The sequence below is a fragment of the Pan troglodytes genome, chromosome 1 (genome assembly GCF_028858775.2).
Source record: "Pan troglodytes isolate AG18354 chromosome 1, NHGRI_mPanTro3-v2.0_pri, whole genome shotgun sequence".
In the NCBI taxonomy this organism is placed as follows: Eukaryota; Metazoa; Chordata; class Mammalia; order Primates; family Hominidae; genus Pan; species Pan troglodytes.
The window spans coordinates 168,783,595-168,807,974 of NC_072398.2; the positions used below are offsets into that span (position 1 = coordinate 168,783,595).

The 24,380-nt window shown below is 44.4% G+C and overlaps 1 protein-coding gene across 3 annotated transcripts; it reads right to left on the minus strand.

Annotated features, from left to right (window-relative positions):
* Nucleotides 1-433: 433 nt before the first annotated feature.
* On the minus strand, nucleotides 434-17,943 carry L1TD1 (LINE1 type transposase domain containing 1). 3 transcript variants are annotated; one of them, XM_016919693.4, is made up of 5 exons: nucleotides 17,823-17,910; nucleotides 16,179-16,272; nucleotides 9,155-9,265; nucleotides 5,122-6,242; nucleotides 434-2,976 (listed from the first exon to the last, which is right to left on the minus strand). In XM_016919693.4, the coding sequence occupies exons 4-5, from the start codon at nucleotides 6,130-6,132 to the stop codon at nucleotides 1,393-1,395; spliced, it is 2,595 nt and encodes an 864-aa protein (XP_016775182.3). In that variant the 5' UTR covers nucleotides 6,133-6,242; nucleotides 9,155-9,265; nucleotides 16,179-16,272; nucleotides 17,823-17,910; the 3' UTR covers nucleotides 434-1,392. The 3 variants fall into 3 exon arrangements, with proteins under 3 accessions (XP_016775182.3, XP_016775181.3, XP_063657298.1); XM_016919692.4 differs by lacking the exon at nucleotides 9,155-9,265 and having other exon boundaries at nucleotides 17,823-17,943; XM_063801228.1 differs by lacking the exon at nucleotides 17,823-17,910 and having other exon boundaries at nucleotides 1,209-2,976; nucleotides 9,155-9,269.
* Between the last annotated feature and the right edge of the window lie 6,437 nt (nucleotides 17,944-24,380).

Here is a 24,380-nt window from a genome sequence, read left to right on the forward strand (position 1 = left end):
ACCAGGATGGAGTACCGTGGTGCCATCTCAGCTCACTGCAACCTCCGCCTCCCAGGTTCAAGGAATTCTCCTGCCTCAGCATCTTGAATAGCTGGGACTACAGGCAAGCACCACCATGTCCGACTAATTTTGTTGTATTTTTAGTAGAGATGGGGTTTCACCATGTTGGCCATGATGGTCTTGATCTCTTGACCTCCTAATCCACCTACCTTGGCCTCCCAAAGTGCTTGGATTACAGGTGTGAGCAATGGCACCTGGCCGACTCATTTCATTCTTAAATAATTAAATGAAAACCTAAGTGTCACATGCTATGGAAGAGATTTCATCTCTCCAGGAATGGGTTCGTGCAGTAAAATTTAACTTATCACACTAGGTATGACAAAGTACTTCAGAAAATGTAAAATCAAAATTTTTAAGCAAACAGCATACAGTATTCAAAGGAAAAAGATTTAATATATTCAAGAGTCACATCATGACAAGTGATACAAACTTGTGAAATATCATTTCTTCCTCTTTTTGTATTTTTTTGTAGACAGTTTTGCCACATTGCCCAGGATGGCCTTGAACTCTTGGGCTCAAGTGACCCACCTGCCTTGACCCCCTGAACTGCTGGGATTACAGGTATGAGGCACTGAGCACTTTTCTATTTTAACTAACCTTGCCATCTTTTCCCGTGCTTTTCTGTTACTGTCCCCTCCTGTTTTCCTACTACATTGACAGGTTATCTTGACAGGTGCAGCCCTCCCCCAACAGTATAGGAAGTTTATTCTTAAGACAAGCTAGCACAATATACTTTTTTGAGACGGAGTGTCGCTCTGTGGCTCCGGCTGGAGTGCAGTGGCGTGATCTCGGCTCACTGCAAGCTCCGCCTCCCGGGTTCACGCCATTCTCCTGCCTCAGCCTCCCAAGTAGCTGGGACTACAGGCGCCCGCCACCATGCCCGGCTAATTTTTTTTTTTTTTTAGTAGAGACGGGGTTTCACTGTGTTAGCCAGGATGGTCTTGATCTCCTGACCTCGTGATCCACCCGCCTCGGCCTCCCAAAGTGCTGGGATTACAGGTGTGAGCCACCGTGCCCAGCCAGATAATATAAATTCTAAAAAGACTAGTCAACTGCAGTAGGGAGGTGGTGGGGGGGAAGTAAAACAAGGAATTCTATCTGTAACTGACTGTGATCAACTGAAATAACTCACTACATTGAGACCAGCCTATTTTTTTTAAACATACCCTTTATTAACATCTAGGTAATATCTGTAATATTCCTTGCTCCTCATCCCCAAGTATGCTATTAGCTGTCCATCCTTCTGGGTAGAAGTGTATTTTCGTTTTACTTGTTGATTTTTGGATGCATGCTGGGGGAGGAAAGCATATTGTTTGTAGTCACCCTAGAGTGCTAAGGTATATTATTCCCCAGTAATTCTCTCAAGGCGGGCATATGCAAAACATAATCTCTAAATTCTTCAATACTAAGAAATACCTTTGTTTTACCCCTAAAATCAAATGCCATTTTGGCTGGATATAGGATTCTAGGATTAAAGCCTTTTTCCAGCAGAACTTTGAAGACATTGCTCCATTTACTTCTAGCATCCAGTGTGTCCAGTGATAAGTCTGCTGTCAACCTGATTCTTGTTCCTTGGTAGGTAATTTCTCTTCTCTGTCTAGAAGCCCTTATTATTTTCTCTTTATCACTAGAATTCCAAAATTTCACCAAGATGTGTCTAGGAGTCAGTCTCTTTTCATCAATTTTACTAGGTACTCGACAAGCACTGACAATCTCAAGACTTGAACCTTTCTTTAGTTCTGCAAAGTTTTCATCAATTATTTCCTTAATTATGTCCTCTGCCCTATTCTCATAACTCTCTTTTTCTGGAATTCCTATCAAACGAATGTTGCAACTTCTAGATCTCTCCTCTATATCTCTTTGCCTTTCTTTACTAATTATCTGTTTGGTCATTTGCATTGTATCCTTAGAGAATTCTTCAATTTGATCTTCTAGACTGTCTATTCTTTCTTCAAGTATGTCCATTCTGCTACTCAGATCATCTACTGAATTTTCAATTTCCAAGACACCTGAATGGGAACTTTTCAAATTTCCAATCTCCTCTTCTATCTCTCTGATGCTATTAATCACACTACTCAAGTTTTCTTCTGTTTCCTCTGTTAAGTCTGCTTCTTTGGATGTTAGTTGTGTGTGCAGAGTTCTGTGTTTCTTTTCTTCTGTTTTCTTAAGTTTGGTGACTCCTGTTGAAATACTCAAATTTGTATGTGAATGCTTTTTATGCTCATCATGACTCATCTCTAGTGACTTTGAGGGAGAGGCCAAACATAAGGTCAGACAGGGTGTGCCAGTTCCTTGACTTGTGGGCACAGCTGTTTCCTCTTCCTCCTGGGTTTTGTGCACCACCTGGTGTTTCACCAACTTTTTCTTCCCAGAGTCCCCAACCAAATAACTAAAGGGAATTTCTTTTTGTCTACGTGAGGCTTTTTTCTCAGTCAGGGAGGTAGTCTTTACCTTTCCTGTTTCAGAGCTCTTTCCTTCCTCTTCCTCCTCTGATTCAGAATCCTCTACGGAGTCAATGAAAGTAGTTTCCATGCCATCACTGGTTATCTCAACTTCATGCTTTGCATCTACCAAAGTATGACCCTGAAAGGTTGAGTCCTGTTCTGAAGTCTGTTCCTCTTCCTCCTCTAGCACTGAGGCCTCATCCTCCTCCAACCCTGAGGCCTCTTCTTCTTCTTCCTCCTCCAGCCCTGAGGGCTCTTCCTCCTCCTCCTCCAGCCCTGAGGTAACTTTATCATCCTCCATCCCTGAGGCCTCTTCATCCAGCTCCTCTAGCTCGGAAAACTCTTCCTCTTGAGTCTCTAAGTTGTTCATCTCCTCTGGCTTAGCAACTTTTACTTCTTTAAGAAATAGGAAGCTCAAGCCATCACTAGTTATTTCTCCAGCTCTATGCTTTGAGTCTATTAGGGTTTTATCCTGAAAGTTAAACAAAGAAAAAAAAGAGTTATTTGTTTAAATCATTTGTCTTTTAAAGAATTAAAACTTCAATTTCACTAATTTTAATATGGCTTCAATTCTGACAGAAAATATCTGAAAAAGTGCTTAAATTGTTCTTGAAGGCCTAGGTCCCCAAACAAGTGAAGTCTCCCTATGATCATCTCAAGATATTTGTCATTTCCTGTGTAATCTTGAAACAAATTCTGAGGTCATAATGTCTACTTTCTTCCTTCTAGATCCCTGAACACTTACTGCTGTGTATGTGATTGATCCTCAGTAATTACCTATTTTAATCAATTGTCTGCTTATTGTATGTGAGAGTCCTATGGTAAATAGGCATTGTAATCTGGCTAAAGTTTACAATCTGCTTTAGGAAGATCATAAGCACACACAAACAAAAACCCCAGGCTCACATTTACCTTTCTCCACAGACAACAACAAACCCAATTAAAAAAAAAAAAAAAAAAGACCCCAATTGCAGTTTACACTCTAGCCTTAGGACTTTAAAGACAAGCAGGCTTTGGTTAGGAATACAACAAGCTCAGTTCAAAACTATTCAAACCCTGGCCCAATTGCCACATTTGCTACTAGTGCCTCAATTTTCCTTATAAAGCAGGGTCTAATGGCAGCATCACCCCAGGATTTTTGTAATATAAAGTAAGCAAGGTATTGAGCTTCTGATGATGTCTGCAATATAAATGTTGGCTCCTAATATTCCTTGAAGCCCTTAGTCTGCCACTGAGCTTTTCAACCTTCCCAAACCCACCAGACAGGTTAGGTGCCTCATCTGTGTAAACACTGGAAGGCAGCTAATTTCTGAGATTAAATACTGATTCTTAAATAACTTGTTGATTCAAGTGTACCTTTTCCTTATGGATTCTCTTTGCAGAGGTTACACTTGGAAATGTTGGAAAAGCAGAGGAGAAGCATTCATTTGAAAACATGTAAAAAAATATTAGCTTACGAATATAGACCTTGGCTGGGCATGGTGGCTCACACCTGTAATTCCAGCACTTTGGGAGGCCAAGGCATGTAGACTGCTTGAGCCCAGGAGTTCGAGACCAGCATGGGCAACATGGCAAAACCTCGTCTCTATAAAAAGTACAAAAATTAGCTGGGTGTGGTAGTGCATGCATGTGGTCCCAGCTATCAGGAGGCTGGAGTAGGAGGATTACTTGGGCCTGGGAGGTGGAGGGTGCAGTGAGCCCAGATTGAGCCGCTGCACCCCCGCCAGGGCAATAGAGCAAGACTTTATCTCAAAAAAAAAAAAAAAAAAAAGCACCTTCCAGCACAGCAGCCATTGGAGAACAGCAGCCACTGCTATGTGTGACCCCAAGGCTTTGGGTCTCAACAAGGGCAACAAGGTGATCAAGAACATGAGCAAAAGCCCAGGCACTGCTGCTGTTTCAGGCACCTGACCAAACACATGAAGTTAGTGTGGGACATGATCTGAGAGGTGTGTTGCTTCACCACGTAGAGTATCACACCACGGAGTTGTTCAAGGTCTCAAAGGACAAACAGGCCCTCAAGTTCATCAAGAAAAGGGTGAGGTCACACATTCACACCAACAGGGAGAGGAGCTGAGCGCCGTCTTGGCCACCATGATGAAACCAGCTGCCAAGAAGGACTAAGGCCCCCTTGCCCTCTGCCCATAATAAAACCCTCACAGAAAAAAAAAAAGTGCCCTTTAAATCATTACGTTTAATATCATGCTTTTACTTTTAAGGAATCATTTTTTAAAAATTGATTTAACCGGCTGGGCCCAGTGGCTCACACCTGTAATCCAGCACTTTGGGTAGCCGAGGTGGATCAGCTGAGGTCGGGAGTTTGAGACCAGCCTGACCAACGTGGAGAAACCCCGTCTCTACTGAAAATACAAAATTATCTGGGCGTGGTGGTGCTTGCCTGTAATCCCAGCTACTTGGGAGGCCAACGCAGGAGAATCACTTGAACCTGGGAGGCAGAGGTTGTAGCGAGCCGAGATCGTGCCATTGCACTCCCACCTGGCTGACAAGAGCGAAACTCCATCTCAAGAAAAAAAAAATTGATTTATCCTTCAAAATAACCGTGCCTACTATTACATTTATACATAAGCTTTATACATTTATACATTTGTATGCTTACCCTTTTTTCTTGAATTCCGTATTTTCTTCCTCCTTGATTTATTTCTTCCTTTTGTGGGAGTACATCTTTCAGTAATTCATTCATAGAAGATTTTTGGCTGGCAAATTTTCTAAGGCTTTGCAGATCTGAAAATGTCTTTATTTCACCATCACATTTAAATGCTAATTTAACTTCACACAGAAATTTAGGTTCAAAATCATGTTCTCTCAGAATGTTGAAGACATTACTCCATTGCTTACTAATATCCAGTGTTGCTGATGAAAGGTCGGCTGCCAGGGTAAGTACTGCTCCTTCATCCATCAACACTTTTTCTTCTCTGGAGGCTTTTAAAACGTCCTCTTTATTCTTGAATTTCTGAAATTTTCTTTCCTCTCTCGTTTCTTTGACAAATTCATCCTCTCCATCCTTCCTACTCTCTCTTTCTGTAAATTCTAAATGGACATTGCGATTTCTATCTCTGTCATCTATATTGCATAAGGTTTCTTCCATACTTCCCATGACTTCGTAACTTCGTGATTCATCCTGGGGTAATTTCTTACCATCATTACTATTGTATTCGTTAGTGTTGTCTAATTTACCACTCAGCTCATTTACTTCTTTTAATTTAAAGGTTAAATTTTCATTATCATCACCTATTTTAGAGTTTTCTCCTTCTATTTTCCCTACCATCCCTGTTTTTTGTAATGCTAAATTGATTATTTGCTGAAACTCTGTCCTACTACTGGAGTTCTCTGAATTCTTTACCTCAGGTATTGTAGCTTTTCCTCCTAAAACTGCCTTTAGGTCATTTTTAAGAGTTTCCCTCATCTCCTCAAACATCAGGTCTTGAATTTCCATTAAGACCTTAAACTTATTCATAATTGCTGATACGTCCTTGCATTTTAAATCTAATACCGGAGCTATGTCCTTATCAGTTTCTGTTAACTGCTCTCTTTTCATATAGGTGATATTTTCCTTTTTCTTTGCAAGTCTAGCAAATTTTGATTGTACACTAGTAGATACATCAGACATTGTGGATATGTTGTCAAGACTGGATTCTGTTTTTAATTCCTGCAGAATGATTTTTGTTCTTACAGGCCTGCTAGACTTCAGAAGTTAAGAAAATCTTAAAATACGTCAATCTGAAATACAAAAAAATGAAAAATTACTTACTAAAGAATTATCTTGAGAAACTTGGTAAGAATATGAGCTTAGTTAAGAAAACTATGCTGGGTGCACTCCATAATAAATTAATAAAAAGTTCACTAGCAAAATGGGTAAGACTAGAAAAAAATTAGAATTCAAAATTTATAAATTATCATGAAAATTCCCTTTACATAGTGATTTGAATGCAATAAATTAACCAAAGAGCAGATAACTAAGAATGAAGCTGTCTGATTTGCCATACTATTAACTTTGTTGTCTGTGTTCTCTATAATGAGATTAATTATAATAGTTGTAATTCTTTAAAAAACCAACATATGTATCATACCAAATCATCCAAATCTAAGCTAACTTGAATAGAATCTTACGCAAAATTGAGAAATAGTTGTCCCTTTTGAATTGCAGAGATTGTTAACATTAAGACTTTTTCTGAAAACCAATTATCAAGTCAATTCAAAATGACTTTCTTGGCCAGGCATGGTGGCTCACACCTGCAATCCCAGCACTTTGAGAGGTTGAGGTGGGAGGATCACCTGACCCCAGGAGTTCGAGACCAGTCTGGGCAACATAGGGTGACCTGTCTCTACAAAAAAATAAAAAATTAGCTGGGCATAGTGACACACGCCTGTGGTCCCAGCTACTTGGGAGGCTCAGATGCAAGGATGACTAGAGCCTGGAAAGTTAAGACTGCAGTGAGCTGTGATTGTGCCACTGCACTCCACCTTGGGTGACAGAGTGAGACCTTGTCTCAACAGAAGAATATTGTTGGCCAGGCACAGTGGCTCACGCCTGTAATCCCAGCACTTTGGGAGGCTGAGGTGGGTGGATCATTTGAGGTCAGGAGTTCAAGACCAGCCTGGCCAACGTGGCAAAACCCCGTCTCTACAAAAATACAAAAATTAGCCAGGTATGGTGGCACGTGCCTGTAATCCCAGCTACTCAGGAGGCTGAGGCAGAAGAATTGCTTGAACCTGGGAGGCAGAGGTTGCAGTGAGCCAAGTTCAAGCCACTGAACTGCAGGCTGGGCAACACAGCAAGACTGTCTAAAAATAGAGAGAGAGAGAGAGAGAGAGAGAGAGAGAGAGATTTCGTTGGTTTTGTTTTTTTCTTTTGACAGTGTTGTTCTTGTCACCCAGGCTGGAGTGCAATGGCGCGATCTCGGCTCACTGCAACCTCCGCCTCCTGGGTTTAAGCAATTCTCCCGCCTCAGCCTCCCGAGTAGCTGGGATTACAGGTGCCAGATAATTTTTTTTTGTATTTTTAGTAGAGACGAGGTTTCACCATGTTGGTGGCTGGCCTCGAATTCCTGACCTCGTGATCCGCCTGCCTCGGCCTCCAAAGTGCTGGAATTACAGGCTTGAGCCACCGCACCCAGCCAAGAATATTGATTTTTAGAGTACAGGGAGATCTAGAAAGGCTTCCCTGGTGAAGGCAGGTGAATCACTTGAGCTCAGGAGATTGAGACCTGCCTGGGTAACATGGTGAAACTGTCTCTAACAAAAATTAGCCTGGTGTGGTGGCGTGCACTGTAGTCCCAGTAATAAGGGAGGCTGAGGTAAGAGGATCACTTGAGCCTGAGGGAGGCAGAGGATGCAGTGAGCTGACATCGCACCATTGCACTCCAGCCTGGGTGACAGTGTGAGACCCTGTCCCCTCCCCTGCAAAATAAGAATCACATAAGCAGCTAAAATGTCATTCTTGTCAGGGCAAAAGATATATGCTCAGCACCCAACCAAGAATTTCAAGCAGGGCATGGTGCCACACCTGTAATCCTAGCACTCTGGGAGGTTAAGGTGGAATGATTACTTGAGCCCAGAAGTTCAACATCAGCCTGGGCAACATAGTGAGACGCTGTTTCTAAAAAATAATTTCAGAAATTTTTCATTGCAATAAAAATTGAATCAGGAAAAATGATAACATAAAAGTAAAAGATAAATTAAACTTAAAAACTTCTATGTTTAATGTTTAAATACTAAAGGTTAAAGTTATTTAAATTTTGAAATGACTATTCAGTCAAACTAATGGAGAAACTTAAAATACTAAATCAAAATGATAATTACCTATCAAAACTTGGGGAATGTAGCTAAAGTGGTGCTTTGAGGAAAATGTATAGACTTAAAATTTTAGAATTTTCTAGAAAGAATAAAAATTAAAGTTAAATTACCAGATCAAGGGCAAAATCTACCCAAGAAACCAAAAGAGATGTGCGCAAATCAAAGAAATGAAAAACAGAAACTTATATAGAGAATTAACAAAACCAAAATACAAATAAGGAACACTATGAATAACAAGGGGACACAACTACAGATAAAGCATGGTTCAAAAATGGGAGCACCATTCAACTTTCATAATTAAATCAGAAAATTTAGAAGCAACTATTATCTTAGCTGTGCCCAAACTCTTCTAGAGAATAGCGAAAAAAGGCCAGGCACGGCGGCTCACATCTAGAATCCCAGCACCTTGGGAGGCCAAGGCAGGTGGATCCCCTGAGGTCAGGACTTTGAGACTGGCCTGGCCAAGATGGCGAAACCCCATCTCTACTAAAAATACAAAAATTAGCAGAGGCCAGGCGTGGTGGCTTACACCTGTAATCCCAACACTCTGGGAGGCCGAGGCAGGTGGATCACAAGGTCAGGAGATAAGACACCATCCTGGCTAATACGGTGAAACCCTTTCTCTACTAAAAATATAAAAACAAAAAATTAGCTGGGTGTGGTGGCAGGCACCTGCAGTCCCAGCTACTTGGGAGGCTGAGGCAGGAGAATGGCATGAACCTGGGAGGCAGAGCTTGCAGTGAGCCTAGATCGTGCCACTGCACTCCAGCCTGAGCGTCAGAGCGAGACTCCGTCTCAAAAGAAAAAAAACATTAGCCAGACGTGGTGGCACGCACCTGTAGTCCCAGCTACTCAGGAGGCTGAGGTATAAGAATCGCTTGAACCCGGGAGGTGGAGGTTGCAGTGAGGCAAGATCACGCCACTGTACCGGACGACAGAGTGAGACCCTGTCTCAAAAAAAAAAGAGAGTAGAATGATAGTTACCAGAGCCTGGGAACGGTAGTAGGTGGGTGGATGTGGGGAATAGGGATGGTTAATGGGTACAAAAATAATCTAGTATTTCATAGCACAGCAGGGTACCTACACTCAACAATAGCTTATTGTATACTTAAACAGTATAATTGGAATGTTTGTAACAAGAAGAAATGATAAATGTTTGAGGTAGTGGATAGGATACCCCCATTTACCCTGATGTGATTATTACACATTGCATGCCTGTATGGAAATAAATATATACATCTACTATGTAACCATAAAAATTTAAAACAGGCCAAGCGCAGTGGCTCACACCTGTAATCCCAGCACTTTCGGTGGCCGAGGTGAGTGAGCGGATTGCTTGAGCCCAGGAGTTTGAGACCAGCCTCAGCAATGTAGTGAGACCTCATCTCCAGTTTTTTAAAAAAACAAATTAGGCTGGGTGAGGTGGCTCATGCCTGTAATCCCAGCACTTTGGGAGGCCGAGGTGGGCAGATCACCTGAGGTCAGGAGTTCGTGACTACCCTGGCCAACATGGTGAAACCCTGTCTCTACTACAAATACAGATTTAGCTGGGCGTGGTGGTGGGTTCCTGTAATCCCAGCTGCTCAGGAGGCTGAGGCAGGAGAATCAGTTGAAGCCAGGAGGCGGAGGTTGCAGTGAGCTGGGATCGTGCCATTGCACTCCAGCCTGGGTGACAAGAGCAAAAGAGCAAGACTCTGTCTCAAAAAAAAAAATTAAACCCTGATGTGGAAGTTGCAATGAGCCCAGATCACGCCTCGGCTACAGAGTAAGCCTCTGTCTCAAAAAAATAAAAAATAAAAAATTTTAAATGAACAGCTAAAAAAAAAAAAAAAGAAAAGAAAAAGAAAAAAGCATGATAGTTACAAAAAATTGTTTAAAAAACATGGCACTCATTTATCACAAAATAACTTCCAAAATATGAGCAACAGGAGGTAAGGGGGACAAATGTATACAGAAAATCTTGATTACACCAGAGTAAAGGTCAAAAGAGGAAACATGTAAAACATGTAAATTATACTAAAAAAGAGAAGGAATCAATATTAATTACACATTTCACCCTCAGCCTTTTTTTTTTGAGATGAAGTTTCACTCTTGTTGTCCAGGCTGGAATGCAATGGCATGATCTCGGCTCACCGCAACCTCCGCCTCCCAGGTTCAAGCGATTCTCCTGCCTAAGCCTCCCAAGTAGCTGGGATTACAGGCATGCGCCACCACGCCTGGCTAATTTTGTACTTTTAGTAGAGACAAGGTTTCTCTGTGTTGGTCAGGCTGGTCTCGAACTCCCAACCTCAGGTGATCCACCCACCTCGGCCTCCCAAAGTGCTGGGATTATAGGCGTGAGCCACCTCATCCCTCATCCCAGCCTCATCCCTCTTAATTAAGTAAATTTTAAAAACCCAGCACCAGTAGTGTCTGAATCTAATCAAGGACTGAGAAAGCAACCAAATAGTCCACCGGACAGGTCCATAGGACCCTATACAGGACTTCAACAGGAATAAAGGGGCCCACTCTCATTTAGGAGACTAAGGGAATTCACTAGATGCAATGTACGCTCCCCCTATTTTGGATCTCTATTTCAATGAATCAACTGTAAAATGCAGGGAGTACTGAATATGGACTATTAAATGATATTGAGGAATATATATTTTATCAACTGTAACAATACTGTATTTAGTTAAGAAAGTCTTATTTTATAAGAGCTACATACTGAAGTTTTTACAGGTGAAATGGCATGATGTCTGGGATTTACTTTAAAACACAGCAAACAACTAAGAAAGAAAAAAGGGAGATTAAACAAATGGGGAAAAATATTTGTTTTTGAATCTGGGTGATGAGTTCTTACTTTTATTGATGTTTGAAAATGCTCCTAATTTTTTTTTTTTTTTTTTTACGCAGGGTCTCACTCGCCGAGGTTGGAGTGCAGTGGCACCGGGCCTAGCCTGATAATGCTTCTAATATTTTTTTTAAAACTAAAAATCCTTAAGGAAAACCACTGAGCTCTCCCTGGTGAAATAGACTTCTACTTGACTTGCCAAGATGACACAGAAAGCTGAAAACAAGGGTAAACTTCTACAGGCACATAAGGACAAATTTTTCTGATAACAATTGTGCCTTTATTGTGTCCAATAAACGCTACAATAAATGTACTTGAGGCCGGTTGCAGTGGCTTATGCCTGTAATCCCAGCACTTTGGGAAGTTGAGGAGGGCAGATCACCTGAGGTCAGCAGTTCCAGACCAGCCTGGCCAACATGGTGAAACCCTGTCTCTACTAAAAATACAAAAATTAGCTGGGCATGATGGCAGGCGCCTGTAATCCCAGCTATTCCAGAGGCTGAGACAGGAGAATCACTTGACCTTGGTAGACAGAGGTTGAATTAGGGTTAACGCCACTGCACTACAGCCTGGGCAACAGAGCGAGCAAGACTCCATCTCAAAAAAAAAGTAAAAATAAAAATAAAATAAAACTGGTAAACTAAAACAAATAAAATATTTTTAGGAAAGACAATGTAAATCAATAGTAAACATGTGAAAAGTGGCCCAATCCCAGGAGTTGAGTACATAATAAAAAAACAATGAGACCACTTTTACCCATCAGAAGTAGGAATAGTTATTAAACATTTCAGGAAACTGGAAAAGCCTATTATTAAAGTCAGAAATAATACATATACTCTCCCCTTGAGAATCTACCATTAGGAATGAAACCACCTGTACACTTAGGAATACATGAATAGAAATTTTAGTACTGAGTTTTTTCTGGCCAAAAAATACTAGAAAACAGTGTCCTTTAATAAGAGAAGGGTGGAACAAATGATGATTTATGCACACGATGGGATTATATAGAATAGATATAATTATATATAAGTACATAAATACATTAATTTATAAAATATACATTATAATATACATTATGGCCAGGCACAGTGGCTCACGCCTGTAATTCCTGCACTTTGGAAGGCCAAGGCAGGCGGATCATCTGAGGTCAGGTGTTCAAGACCAGCCTGGCCAACATGGTGAAACCCCGTCTCTACTAAAAATACAAAAATTAGCCAGGCGTGGTGGCGGGCTCCACCAGCTACTCGGGAGGTTGAAGCAAGACAATTGTTCGAATGCGGGAGGCGGAGGTTGCAGTGAGCTGAGACCACGCCATTGCACTCCAGCCTGGGCAACAAGAGTGAAACTCCGTCTCAAATAATCATAATCATAATATACATTGTTATATATATACCATGTTATGATATATATACTCTATATGGTGCATACAATATGTTCAATGTACATATAAAAATTATACCATACAGAATAAGAGTATATTAGAATCATACACATTGGTTAACGATGTCTTTGGTATATTAGAGGGAAAAAATGGTGCAGAAAATATAGAGTACAATCCAATTTTGTAAACACATATACAAAAACCATATGTACAGTAAACACAAAAAGATTATATTAGTCAGGAGAATGCAAATCAAAACACATTCCAGTGTTTGAACACCCTGATTACAGCCAGTGCAGGGGCAAATATCCACCCTGGCCACATTCATAGTGACCCTGGGGATTTTCTGACCTTTTCAGTAATTAATCTGGCCAGTGCCCTATTATCTAACACTACCTTTTTTGGGTAATGTGTTTTCCAAGAGTCACTCTATAGTACATGACAGGTGCAATGAGAAACTCGAAATTAAGTTATTTTTTTAAAAGAGACAGGGTCTTGCGATGTTGCCGAGGCTACACTCAAACTCCTGTCTCAGCCTCCTGAGTAGCTGGGAATACAAGCACGCACCACCATGCCTGGCTTAAAACTGAAAATTACAGCCGGGCACGGTGGGATTTATTATTTGTTGTTAACTGTATCAAATGCTGATTTTTTTTTTTTTTGATACAAGAGTCTCACTCTGTGGATTAGGCTGGAGTGCAGTGGCACAATCTCGGCTCACTGCAAACTCTGCCTCCTGGGTTCAAGCGATTCTCCCGCCTCAGCCTCCTGAGTTGCTGGGACAACAGGCACACGCCACCATGCCCGGCTAATTTTTGTATTTTTAGTAGAGACGGGGTTTCACCATGTTGGCCAGGCTGGTTTCAAACTCCTGACCTCAGGTGATCCACCTGCCTCAGCCTCCCAAAGTGCTGAGATTACAAACATGAGCCACTGCTCCCAGCCTCAAATGCTAAATGCTAAATTATGATTAGCGTTTAATGACAATAAATATATGTGACCTTTTTCACATCCAAGATATCAGATACTCTGAATTCTAGCCAGACACTACCCAGGCACTCTGGGTTCAAAATCCCTGATCAAGAAGAAAGCAGAGGCTGGTACAAGTTTAGCAAATTTTGTCTCAGGGTTGGATGGTAGCCATCAAAAGGGCTCAGGGACCAGACGTCCTGGCTTCTGCCTGCAGTCCCAGCTACTTGGGAGGCTGAGGCGGTCAGATTATTTGAGCCCAGGAGTTCAAGGTTACTGTAAGCTATGATTGCATCACTGCATTCCAGCCTGGGTGACAGAGCAAGACCCTGCCAAAAAAAAAAAAAGTGATTAGGGAGACGGGAGGTTTTCACCAGTGTACTCCCAAGTTCTGCTTTGTATTTTAAGGAGGTTACTTTAAAAGTATACAATACAGGAGAGCACCAGTTGGGAAGGGCAAGAAATGTTTAGCACTTCCCTCAAGGGACTGGGGGTTGGGAGGGTGGATAAACTTTTCCTTTAATTTTAGGGATGGAAAAAAGCTTGTTGATTTGCATTGCCTTGGCTTGTGACTGCCATCTTTTCATATGTTTATCTGCTTGCATTTCCTTTCTGGTGGTATTACCTTTTCAACACTGGCAGCCTGTTCTTATCGGTGGGGTGGGGCGGGGGGCATCGGTGTGTGTGTTTTTCTGAATTTGCTGGGGGGGTTATGGACTTCTCTTTTCTTCTTTTTTTTTAAATAAGAACAATTAATAGTCCCTCACCTCAGTCTCTATTATCTGACCTCTGAGGCCACCCAAAGTTTGGTGTGGTATCTCTCACAACATACAGGTGACTTTTCTTTTGTGTTTTTGCTTTTTTTTTTTTTTGAGATCTCTCTCTCGCCCAGCGTGGCAAGCAGTGGTGTGATCACTGTTCGCTGGTCACAAACTCCAGGGACCAAGTGATCCTCTCACCTCAGTCTCCTGAGGAGCTGGTATTACAGGCGTGCTACCATACCAAGATAAAGTGCCTGGTTTTTATGGGTGCATGGGAGGACAATAAAGGAGAATGCCAACTTCGACTTCTAGTTAGTATGTCTCTTTCCTTGGGTCTGGGGACATTTTTTTTTTTAAATAGCTTTATACTTTTAACACTATTTTCTTTTTTTCAATAGGCCATTTGTAATCTTCCAGTTATATATGCACACCTCACTCTTCTATGTGTGACATGCCATATTTTGAACATATTTTGGTTCAATAAATAATTCCCTCAGCAGTGGGCATTCAAGTAATTTACAGGGTTTTCGTTTTGTTTTGTTTTCTTCTGTTTTTGAGACAGAGTCTCACTCTGTCGCCCAGGCTGAAGTGCAGGTGGCACAATCTCAGCTCACTGCAACGCCCGCTTCCCAGGTTCAAGTGATTCTCCTGCCTCAGCCTCCCGAGTAGCTGGGACTACAAGCGTGCACCACTGCACCCAGCTAATTTTTGTATTTTTAGGGATGGGGCTTCACCATGTTGGCCAGGCTGGTCTCCAGCTCCAGACCTCAGGTGATCCGCCCACCTCTGCCTCCCAAAGTGCTGGGCTGGGTGCAGTGGCTCAAGCCTGTAATCCCAGCACCTTTCGGGGCAGCAGGAGCACTTGAGGCCAGGAATTTGGGACCAGCCTGTGCAACATAGCAAAACCATCTCTAAAAAACTTTTTTAGATAATAAAACATTTGGAATATATGAGCTTCTTAACCTACTACTAAACAAGATTGAGTAGCAGGACTAATCTATATCTATATATATATATATATATATATTTTTTTTTTTTTTTTTTTTTTTTTTTTTTTTTGAGAGGGCGTCTCACTCTTGCCCAGGCTGGAGTGAAATGGCAGGATCTTGGCTCACTGCAACCTCCACCTCCCGGGTTCAAGCGATTCTCCTGCCTCAGCCTCCCGCGTAGCTGGGACTACAGGAGCGTGCCACCATGCCCGGCTAATTTTGGTACGTTTTAGTAGAGATGGGGTTTCGCCATGTTGGCCAGACTGGTCTCGAACTCCTGACCTTAAGTGATCTGGCCTCCTCAACCTCCCAAAGTGCTGGGATTGCAGGTGTGAGCCACCACACCCGGCCCTACATTTTAATCTTGAAGTAGTGAGAGTGCAAAACCTGCAACAACTGTTACGTGAAACAAAATGTGGTTTCTAGCGATGACGAACTGTGGGTTCTGCTAATAGCCCCAGACTGCAAAAGGGTCCTGACCCACACTAGATTATAAGTAGGGCTCATTTCTTTATCAGACCCAAGGTCATTTCCCTTGTTTCACTCTAAAATACCCCTCCCCAGTCCAGGCGCAGTGACTCACGCCTGTAATCCCATCACTTTAGGAGATGGAGGTGGAAGGATCACCTGAGGTCAGCAGCTCGAGACCACCCTGGCCGAAATGGCAAAACCCCGTCTCTACTAAAAATACAAAAATTAGCCGGGTATAATGGCAGGCGCCTGTAATCCCAGCTACTTGGGAGGCTGAGGGAGTAGAATCGCTTGAACCCAGGAGGCGTAGGTTGCAATGAGCGGAGATGGCACCATTGCACTCCAGCCTGGGCGACAAGAGCGAAACTCCGTCTCAAAAAATGAAATACCCCACCCCAACCCCACCCGCACACTTACCCGCCACTAATCCTACCCCTAATCCACTAAACTACTTACCAAGTCTCAGCAGTTCATCCACCTCTGTACCTTCGCTGGGAAGACGAACTCCGCAGAGCAGGACTTGGGTCCACTCTAAGCTGTGCCTTGGTGCCTAGAATTCAAGTCAAGTTCATAATACCAAAGTTTTAGATTTATTTAATGTAGAAAATCACCTTATATTGAAGACTGGAAAAAAGAAAAAGCACTTATCTATGCATGTGTTTGCTTAAAAAGGCACACACAATTAGCAGAGTCTGGGGTGCAAGTCGGGAGAGGGCTGCAGGGAAGGGGAGGACCCAGAGGTGAATCTGAGGAGGCCAGGGAGGGGCCGGAGAGAATGGTTTCTTCTTTGTGAGAGTTGGGGTCTATTATTATGGAAGGCACGCTTTCCTTTTGCAATTTGAACAAGAATTCGATTTGCCTAACAATTGGAGGAAATTGAAGAAAATGCAAAAGTTATTACTTCCAAATCAATTTTTCCAGTCACATAATTAAACACTTTTTTTTTTTTTTTTTTGAGACGGAGTTTCGCTCTGCCGCCCAGGCTGGAGTGTAGTGGCCCGATCTCGGCTCACTGCAACCTCCGCCTCCCCGGTTCAAGCGATTCTCCTGCCTCGGCCTCCCTAGTAGCTGGGACTACAGGCGCGAGCCAACACACCCGGCTAATTTTGTATTTTTGGTAGAGACGGGGTTTCCCCAAGTTGGCCAGGATGGTCTCGATCTCCTGACCTCGTGATCCGCCCCCGCCTCGGCCTCCCAAAGTGCTGGAAAATAACAGGCGTGAGCCACCGCGCCCGGCCCTCCATCTTTTTTTATTTGAGACAGTTTCGCCCCTGTTGCCCAGTCTGGAGCGCAATGGCGCGATCTCGGCTCAGTGCAACCTCCGCCTCTCGGGTTCAAGCGATTCTCCTGCCTCAGCCTCCTGAGTAGCTAAGATTACAGGCATGCGCCACCACGCCTGGCTAATTTTGTATTTTTAGTAGAGACGAGGTTTCTCCATGTTGGTCAGGATGGTCTCGAACTCCGACCTCAGGTGATCCGCCCGCCTCGGCTTCCCAAAGTGCTGGGATTACAGGCGTGAGCCACTGCTCCCGGCCTCTCCATCCTTTTTCTAAAGCTAGGACTTGTCAAGCACCACCTCATTTTCTTGACTTTATTTTTTCTTCACATAACTACTTTCATGTTTCCAATTTGGGGATAGATAAGTCTTAGGATAGTTTTTTTCTCATTGCGCCACGGACAGTAAGGGAAAGAGCAGGGAGTCAAGTGAGGGGGCCAACTGCCTGCCCCACCCCGGGCCCCAGGCACCCGGGCCCCACGCACGCACCCGGATCAGCCTTGCCTGGGGCACCTCGGGCCTCACGTACCTGGGCCAGCCTTACCCGGGGCACCCCGCGCCCTTCGCGCCTGGACCGGCCTTACCCGGGGCACCCTGGACCTCACGCGCCTGGACCAGCCTTACTTGGGGCGCTCCGGACCCCAAGCGCCTAGACCAGCCTTACCCGGGGCACCCCGGACCCCACGCCCCTGGACCAGCCTTACCCGGGGCGCCCCGGACCCCACGCACCTGGACCAGCCTTACCCGGGGCGCCCCGGACCCCACGCGCCTGGGCCAGCCTTACCCAGGGCACGCCGGGCCCCACGCACCCGGGCCAGCCTTACCTGGCGAAAAAGGAATCCGCCTGGACGACTGAGGAGCGAACAAAGTGAGGATGGAGCCTTGTAACTAAGGACTGAGAGGATTCCCGATCTCTGGGGCTGGCTCCTCCCCTCCCGGTGTGTCCCAACCCCCTCTGTCTACATACCCGCGCCTCCTCCCCGGAAATCGCATTCCGCCCTAAGCAATTGCTGACTTCCATTGCTGCCCCCCGACTGAGTCCAATTCCCTCTGTCTCCACCGTGCCTCCGCTTGAACGAGCCCCACCCCTCAGACCCGACTCCAGACTCAAATCTGAATAAAGGCACCACTAAAGCGCCTCATCACCCAGGCCTGAACCCCAAGGTCACCTCATTCCTTTTCTTCAGCCCTCGCAGTTAATCCATTCCTAAGTCCTTGAATTTGCCGGCGTCTCTCCAACTCCACAGCTCCAGCCCAGTCCAAGCCCCCGTTGTCTCTCACCTGGATCACTGAAATCACCTCCAACTGCTCCCTGGCCTCTCCCACGACCCCTCTGCAATCCTTCTCCCCCTCCAATACTGTTAAATGGCTTCCTGTTTCGGTTAAATTTCTACCTCCTCATTCTATCCGGACTGCCCCTTCAACATTGTCTTAGCACTACTCTCACAACAGAAACACTGTCTCTTTCTGTTCCTCAAAAAACATGGAACTACCTGCCTCAGGGCCCTTGCACTGGCTGTTTCCTCTGCGAGTTATTTTTTTCTTTTTCTTTCTTTCTTTCTTTCTTTTTTTTTTTTTTTTTTTTTGAGACAGAGTCTCTGTCACCACAGCTGGAGTGCAGTGGCATGATCTTGGCTCACTACAACCCCGGCCTCCTGGGTTCAAGCAATTCTCCTGCCTCAGCCTCCCAAGTAGCTGGGATTACAGGAGCACACCACCACTCCCGGAAAATTTTTGTATTTTTTTTCTTTTTTCTTTTTGAGACAGAGTTTTCTTATGTCACCCAGGCTGGAGTGCAGTGGCGCAATCTCGGCTCACTGCAACCTCCACCTCCTGGATTCAAGCGATTTCTCCTGCCTCAGCCTCCTGAGTAGCTGAGATTACAGGCCCGTGCCACCAGGCCTGGCTAGTTTTTGTATTTTTAGTAGAGGGGGGGTTTCACCATGTTGGTCAGGCTGCTCTTGAACTTCTGACCTGGTGATCCGCCCGCCTCAGCTTCCCAAAGTGATGGGATCACAGGCGTGCGCCACCGCGCCCGGCCACCTCTTTATTTTCCCAGTTCTTTCAGGATGGCTTCTGTTCATCCTCAGGTCTCAGGTCCAATGTTAACTCCTCTAACAGGCCTCCCAGACTACCCTTTCTACAGGAGCCAAACTCCCCATATCCCAATACTCTTTTTTTGTTTTATTTTGTTTCTTGAGAGAGTGTCTTGCTCTCTAACAGAGACTCAAAAGTTCTGGGTGGTTGGACTCCCCAGGCCTGACTTGCAAGGCTCAGGTGGAACTTGACTTGCCCAAAGTCATGCAGCTAATAAGCAGAGAAGCCTCAATATCTGGTAGTTCAGTCAATACACAGCATATGAATAAACAAAGAGAATTCTGTCTTTTGCTTTTAATCCCTTATTTCTTCTGCCTAAAATCCCAGCACTTTGGGAGGCTGAGGTGGGAGGATCACTTGTTTATAGTTTAAAACAAAGATGATAACAGCCCTTTCCCAAAACAAACCCTGGGGATTTAGACTGCCTTTGCAGTACTAACAAATTAGCCACAGGATTAGAAATTATGGTCATGCAGCTGGAGGCTACAAGGCTCTGACTCTCCCCAAATGGCTTCTGGGGATAAGACCACTACTGCAAAACCTAAGACCAGGGAGATATTCTACAGATATTTTGCAGATCCTGCACTTGACGGATCAGCTGGTACCACCCAGATCAATAAACTGGCTGATATGATCTTGGTGGCCCCCACCCAGGAATTGATTCAGCGCAAGAAGACAGCTTTGACTCCCTATGATTTCATCTCTGATCTGACCAATCAGCACTCCCGGCTCACTGGCTTCCCCCCTCCCACCAAGTTGTCCTTAAAAACTCCGATCCCTGAATGCTTGGGGAGATTGATTTGAGTAATAAAACTCTGGTCTCCCACACAGCCCACTCTGTGTGAATTACTCTTTCTCTATTGCAACTCCCCTGTCTTGATAAATGGGCTCTGTGTAGGCAGTGGGCAAGGTGAACCCATTGGGCAGTTACAATCACACCACTACACTCCAGCCTGGGTGACAGAGCAAGACCTTGTCTAAAAAAAAAAAAAAAAAAAAAAAAAAAAAAAAACTGGGCGAGGTGGCTCAAGCCTGTAATCCCAGCACTTTGGGAGTCCAAGGCAGGTGGATCACCTGAGGTCAGGAGTTTAAGACCTGAGGTAAGCCTGGCCAATATGGTGAAACCCCATCTCTAATAAAAGTACAAATATTAGCCAGGCGTTGTGGTGTGTGCCTGTAATCCCAGCTACTCAGGAGGTTGAGGCAGGCGAATCGCTTGAACCTGGGAAACGGAGGTTGCAGTGAGCTGAGATCGTGCCACTGCACTCCAGCCTGGGTGACAGAGCAAGACCCTGTCTCAAACAAACAAAAAAAAACGAAAATTTGAACACTGACTGGATATTTGATGATATTAAGAATAACTGTTGGGCTGGGCGCGGTGGCTCACACCTGTAATCCCAGCACTTTGGGAGGCCGAGGGGGGCGGATCACGAGGTCAGGAGATCGAGACCATCCTGGCTAACACGGTGAAACCCCGTCTCTACTAAAAAATACAAAAAAGTTAGCCGGACGTGGTGGCCGGCGCCTGTAGTCCCAGCTACTCCGGAGGCTGAGGCAGGAGAATGGCGTGATCCCGGGAGGTGGGGCTTGCAGTGAGCCGAGATCATGACACTGCACTCCAGCGTGGGCGACAGAGCGAGACTCCGTCTCGAAAAAGAAAAAGAATAACTGTTAATTTAAGTGTAATAAGATTACTGTGATTAGATTTTTTAAAGGTTAAAGCCTTCTGTTACTTAAGATCACATGTTCTTGGGCTCTCAGTGCAATAGAAATTGACATGAGGCTGAAGGAGTGTTCCCAGACAAGGCTTGTTAGAGCTTATGCACAGACATAACGGAGAGGACTACCTGACTAACTCTGCTTTATTAGACAATCAGGGGTAGAGTATGCAGGTTGGGCTGGGCAAAGCACATGAGGGGTAGAGTATGCGGGTCAGCCTTATCTGGTTTTGATGGTTTTATTGAGTAATGGATCACCCACCTGGTGGTCTGGCGAACAGCAACAAGGCTGTAAATCAATTGTTCAGCATTTCTTCCTGAGGTGGGACACTCCACAACCTTAGTTTAATATTTAGATTTCCTAAAGCCAGTTCCCGGAATTCTTTTAAGTAAATGGCAAGGTTAAACATTATGGGCGGGGTGCGGTGGCTCACGCCTGTAATCCCAGCACTTTGGGAGGCGGAGGCGGGCAGATCACGAGCTCAGAAGATCGAGAACATCCTGGTTAACACGGTGAAACCCCGTCTCTACTAAAAATATAAAAAAATTAGCCAGGCTTGGTGGCTGGCCCCTGTAGTCCCAGCTACTCAGGAAGCCGAGGCAGGAGAATGGCATAGAACCCGAAAGAGCCAAGATTGCGCCACTGCACTCCAGCCTGGGTGACAGAGCAAGACTCCATCTCAAAAAAAAAAAAAAAAAAAAAAAATTATGAAAGAAGTGCTGTGTCCCATTCTTATTATATTTCACTTCCAGCCCTATGCTACTAGATTTGGGGTAAAAAGACTGGGTTCTGGGTTCCAATGGGCCAATCAAGGCCTATTTATATGAAGAAGTGGAGCTGGCTGGTGGCAAAGGGAATAGGCTAGTGAGGTGGTGGTGTCCTACAGCAGAGGCCTTGATGCTGGTGCATGCTGCCTCTATGGTACTTGGAGAACTTCCAGCAGATAAGTTGGCCTAAACAGTTGCTTTGTTTTGTTTTGTTTGTCCACTGAAGCATTTTATTTGTACATGTGTATTACATCCCTAGAAAAAGAATCCCAGGATTTTACTCGCTGTGTGTTTTCATTTTGCTTCTTCATGGCCCATGATGTCAGGTGAGGTTGTCAGTACAATGAAACCAAACAGAGGGGAAGGGAAGAGATTATTCTACCATTTTTCTAGATCTTTGAGTTATATGTCGAATCTGGGCCTGATCACTGCACACTTGTGTAACCTTGTCTGAGAGATTCTCAACAATTTTCCCAGCTCTGTGATCATCGATGACCTCAAATTTGCCAATGTTCAAATTTGAACATTTGAACATGCTTCATCATCAGAGTGAGAAACCAGATGTTGTCTTTGGAGCAAAGCCTAATAAGAACCTAGCCTTTGCCTCTCTCTTCAGCATTGTTGATGCTCTTGAGAACATCTGCCAGGACATTTATGTGCACCATTATGGTGGCACAGTAAGACGGCAGAAAGAGCTTCTTGTTGTTGTTTTTAATTATTATTATTATTATTATTTTTGAGACGGAGTTTTGATTTTGTTGCCCAGGCTGGAGTGCGATGGTGCAATCTCGGCTCACTGCAACCTCCACCTCCCGGGTTCCAGCGATTCTCCTGCCTCAGCCTCCCAAGTAGCTTGGACTACAGGCATGCACCACCATGCCCAGCTAATTTTTGTATTTTTGGTACAGTTGGGGTTTCACCATGTTGGCCAGGGTGGTCTCAAACTCCTGACCCCAGGTGATCCACGCACCTCGGCCTCCCAAAGTGCTGGAGTTACAGGCGTGAGTCAACATGCCTGGCCTTTTAAAAAAATATTCATGAAGTATTGTAAAATTCTGTCCATTAGTAACTAATATTTGAGAACATTTACAATATTAATGGAATTTAAAGATAAGTTAGATGTATGTTTTATTTTACATTTCAATACATCTTAATAGGAGATAATAAAAATAATTACGGTCACAATTATAATGGCAAAAACATATAAATGTTTGGTGTTAGAGTATCTATATACAATTCAGTTTTTGGTATAAAGTTCTTGGTTGCCAAAAAGAACATTAGGTTTACTTCATTAACAGGAATATGTGTTAATGCTGGTATGGCTTCTTGGTATTTTTTTCGTTTGTTTTGTTTTGTTTTGTTTGAGACGGAGTCTCGCTGTGTCGCCCAGGCTGGAGTGCAGTGGCGGGATCTCGGCTCACTGCAAGCTCCGCCTCCCGGGTTCACGCCATTCTCCTGCCTCAGCCTCCCCAGTGGCTGGGACTACAGGCGCCCACTACCACGCCCGGCTAATTTTTTGTATTTTTAGTAGAGACGGGGTTTCACCATGTTAGCCAGGATGGTCCCAATCTCTTGACCTCGTGATCCGCCCGCCTCGGCCTCCCAAAGTGCTGAGATTACAGGCCTGAGCCACCGCGCCCGGCCCTTGGTATTTTTTTCGCTGTTAATTTTTGGAATAGTTGCGTGTGATTTTACGAATGGAGTTGAGTGGAGAGAGAGATACTCATTACTTTAGTGCCAAAAAAGAGTACATAACTGGTTACTATAGTATTAAGGAGGTAGACAGGTAATGCAACTGCCCAGTATTTTTGAAGCCAGTAATTTAAGCATGAGGAATTTAGCCAAGATTCAGGAGCCAAAGTCCATAGTAGACAAGGCATGAAGCCAAATTGGGAGTTTAAGAAAAGAACAGAGCCATACATTGCTCTTTCTGGCAGAGGTAATGGTGAATTCTCCATGACTATCCTACGGCTTTAGACAATCTCAGCGCTGGGTCCTCTGTGCTAGTGATCAGGGAGCTGCAGGAGGGGGAGACAAGAAAAAATGAGGGAGGCCGGGCGCGGTGGCTCACGACTGTAATCCCAGCACTTTGGGAGGCCGAGGCAGGCGGATCACGAGGTCAGGAGATCGACCCATCCTGGCTAACACGGTGAAACCCCGTCTCTACTAAAAATACAAAAATTAGCTGGGCGTGGTGGCAGGCGCCTGTAGTCCCAGCTACTTGGGAGGCTGAGGCAGGAGAATGGCGTGAACCCGGGAGGCGGAGCTTACAGTGAGCTGAGATTGCGCCACTGCCCTCCAGCCTGAGTGACAGTGCGAGACACCGTCTCAAAAAAAAAAAAGAAAAATTGAGGGAAAGGTGAACATGCCATGGTGCCCCAACTCCATCCCAGTCACCCTAAGGCGACCAGTTTTCTGAGCCTCAACTTAAACATATATCTATTTTTAAACCAATCTCCCTAAAAAGGCGACTGAGGTCTGAGAGATTCCCTTTTCTTACCCTTACCTGCCTTTTCCTCAATCTTTCTTTTCCCACTGTGTAAAAAGATGACATTTCTGAACTCATTCTTTTTTTTTTAAACGGAGTTTCACTCTTGTTGCCCAGGCTGGAGTCCAATAGCGTGATCTCGGCTCACTGCAACCTCCGCCCCCAAGGTTCAAGCGATTCTTCTGCCTCAGCCTCCCAAGTTGCTAGGATTATAGGTGCCCACCACCACACCTACGTAATTTTTTGTATTTTTAGTAGAGATTGGGTTTCACCATATTGGCCAGGCTGGCCTCGAACTCCAGACCTCAGGC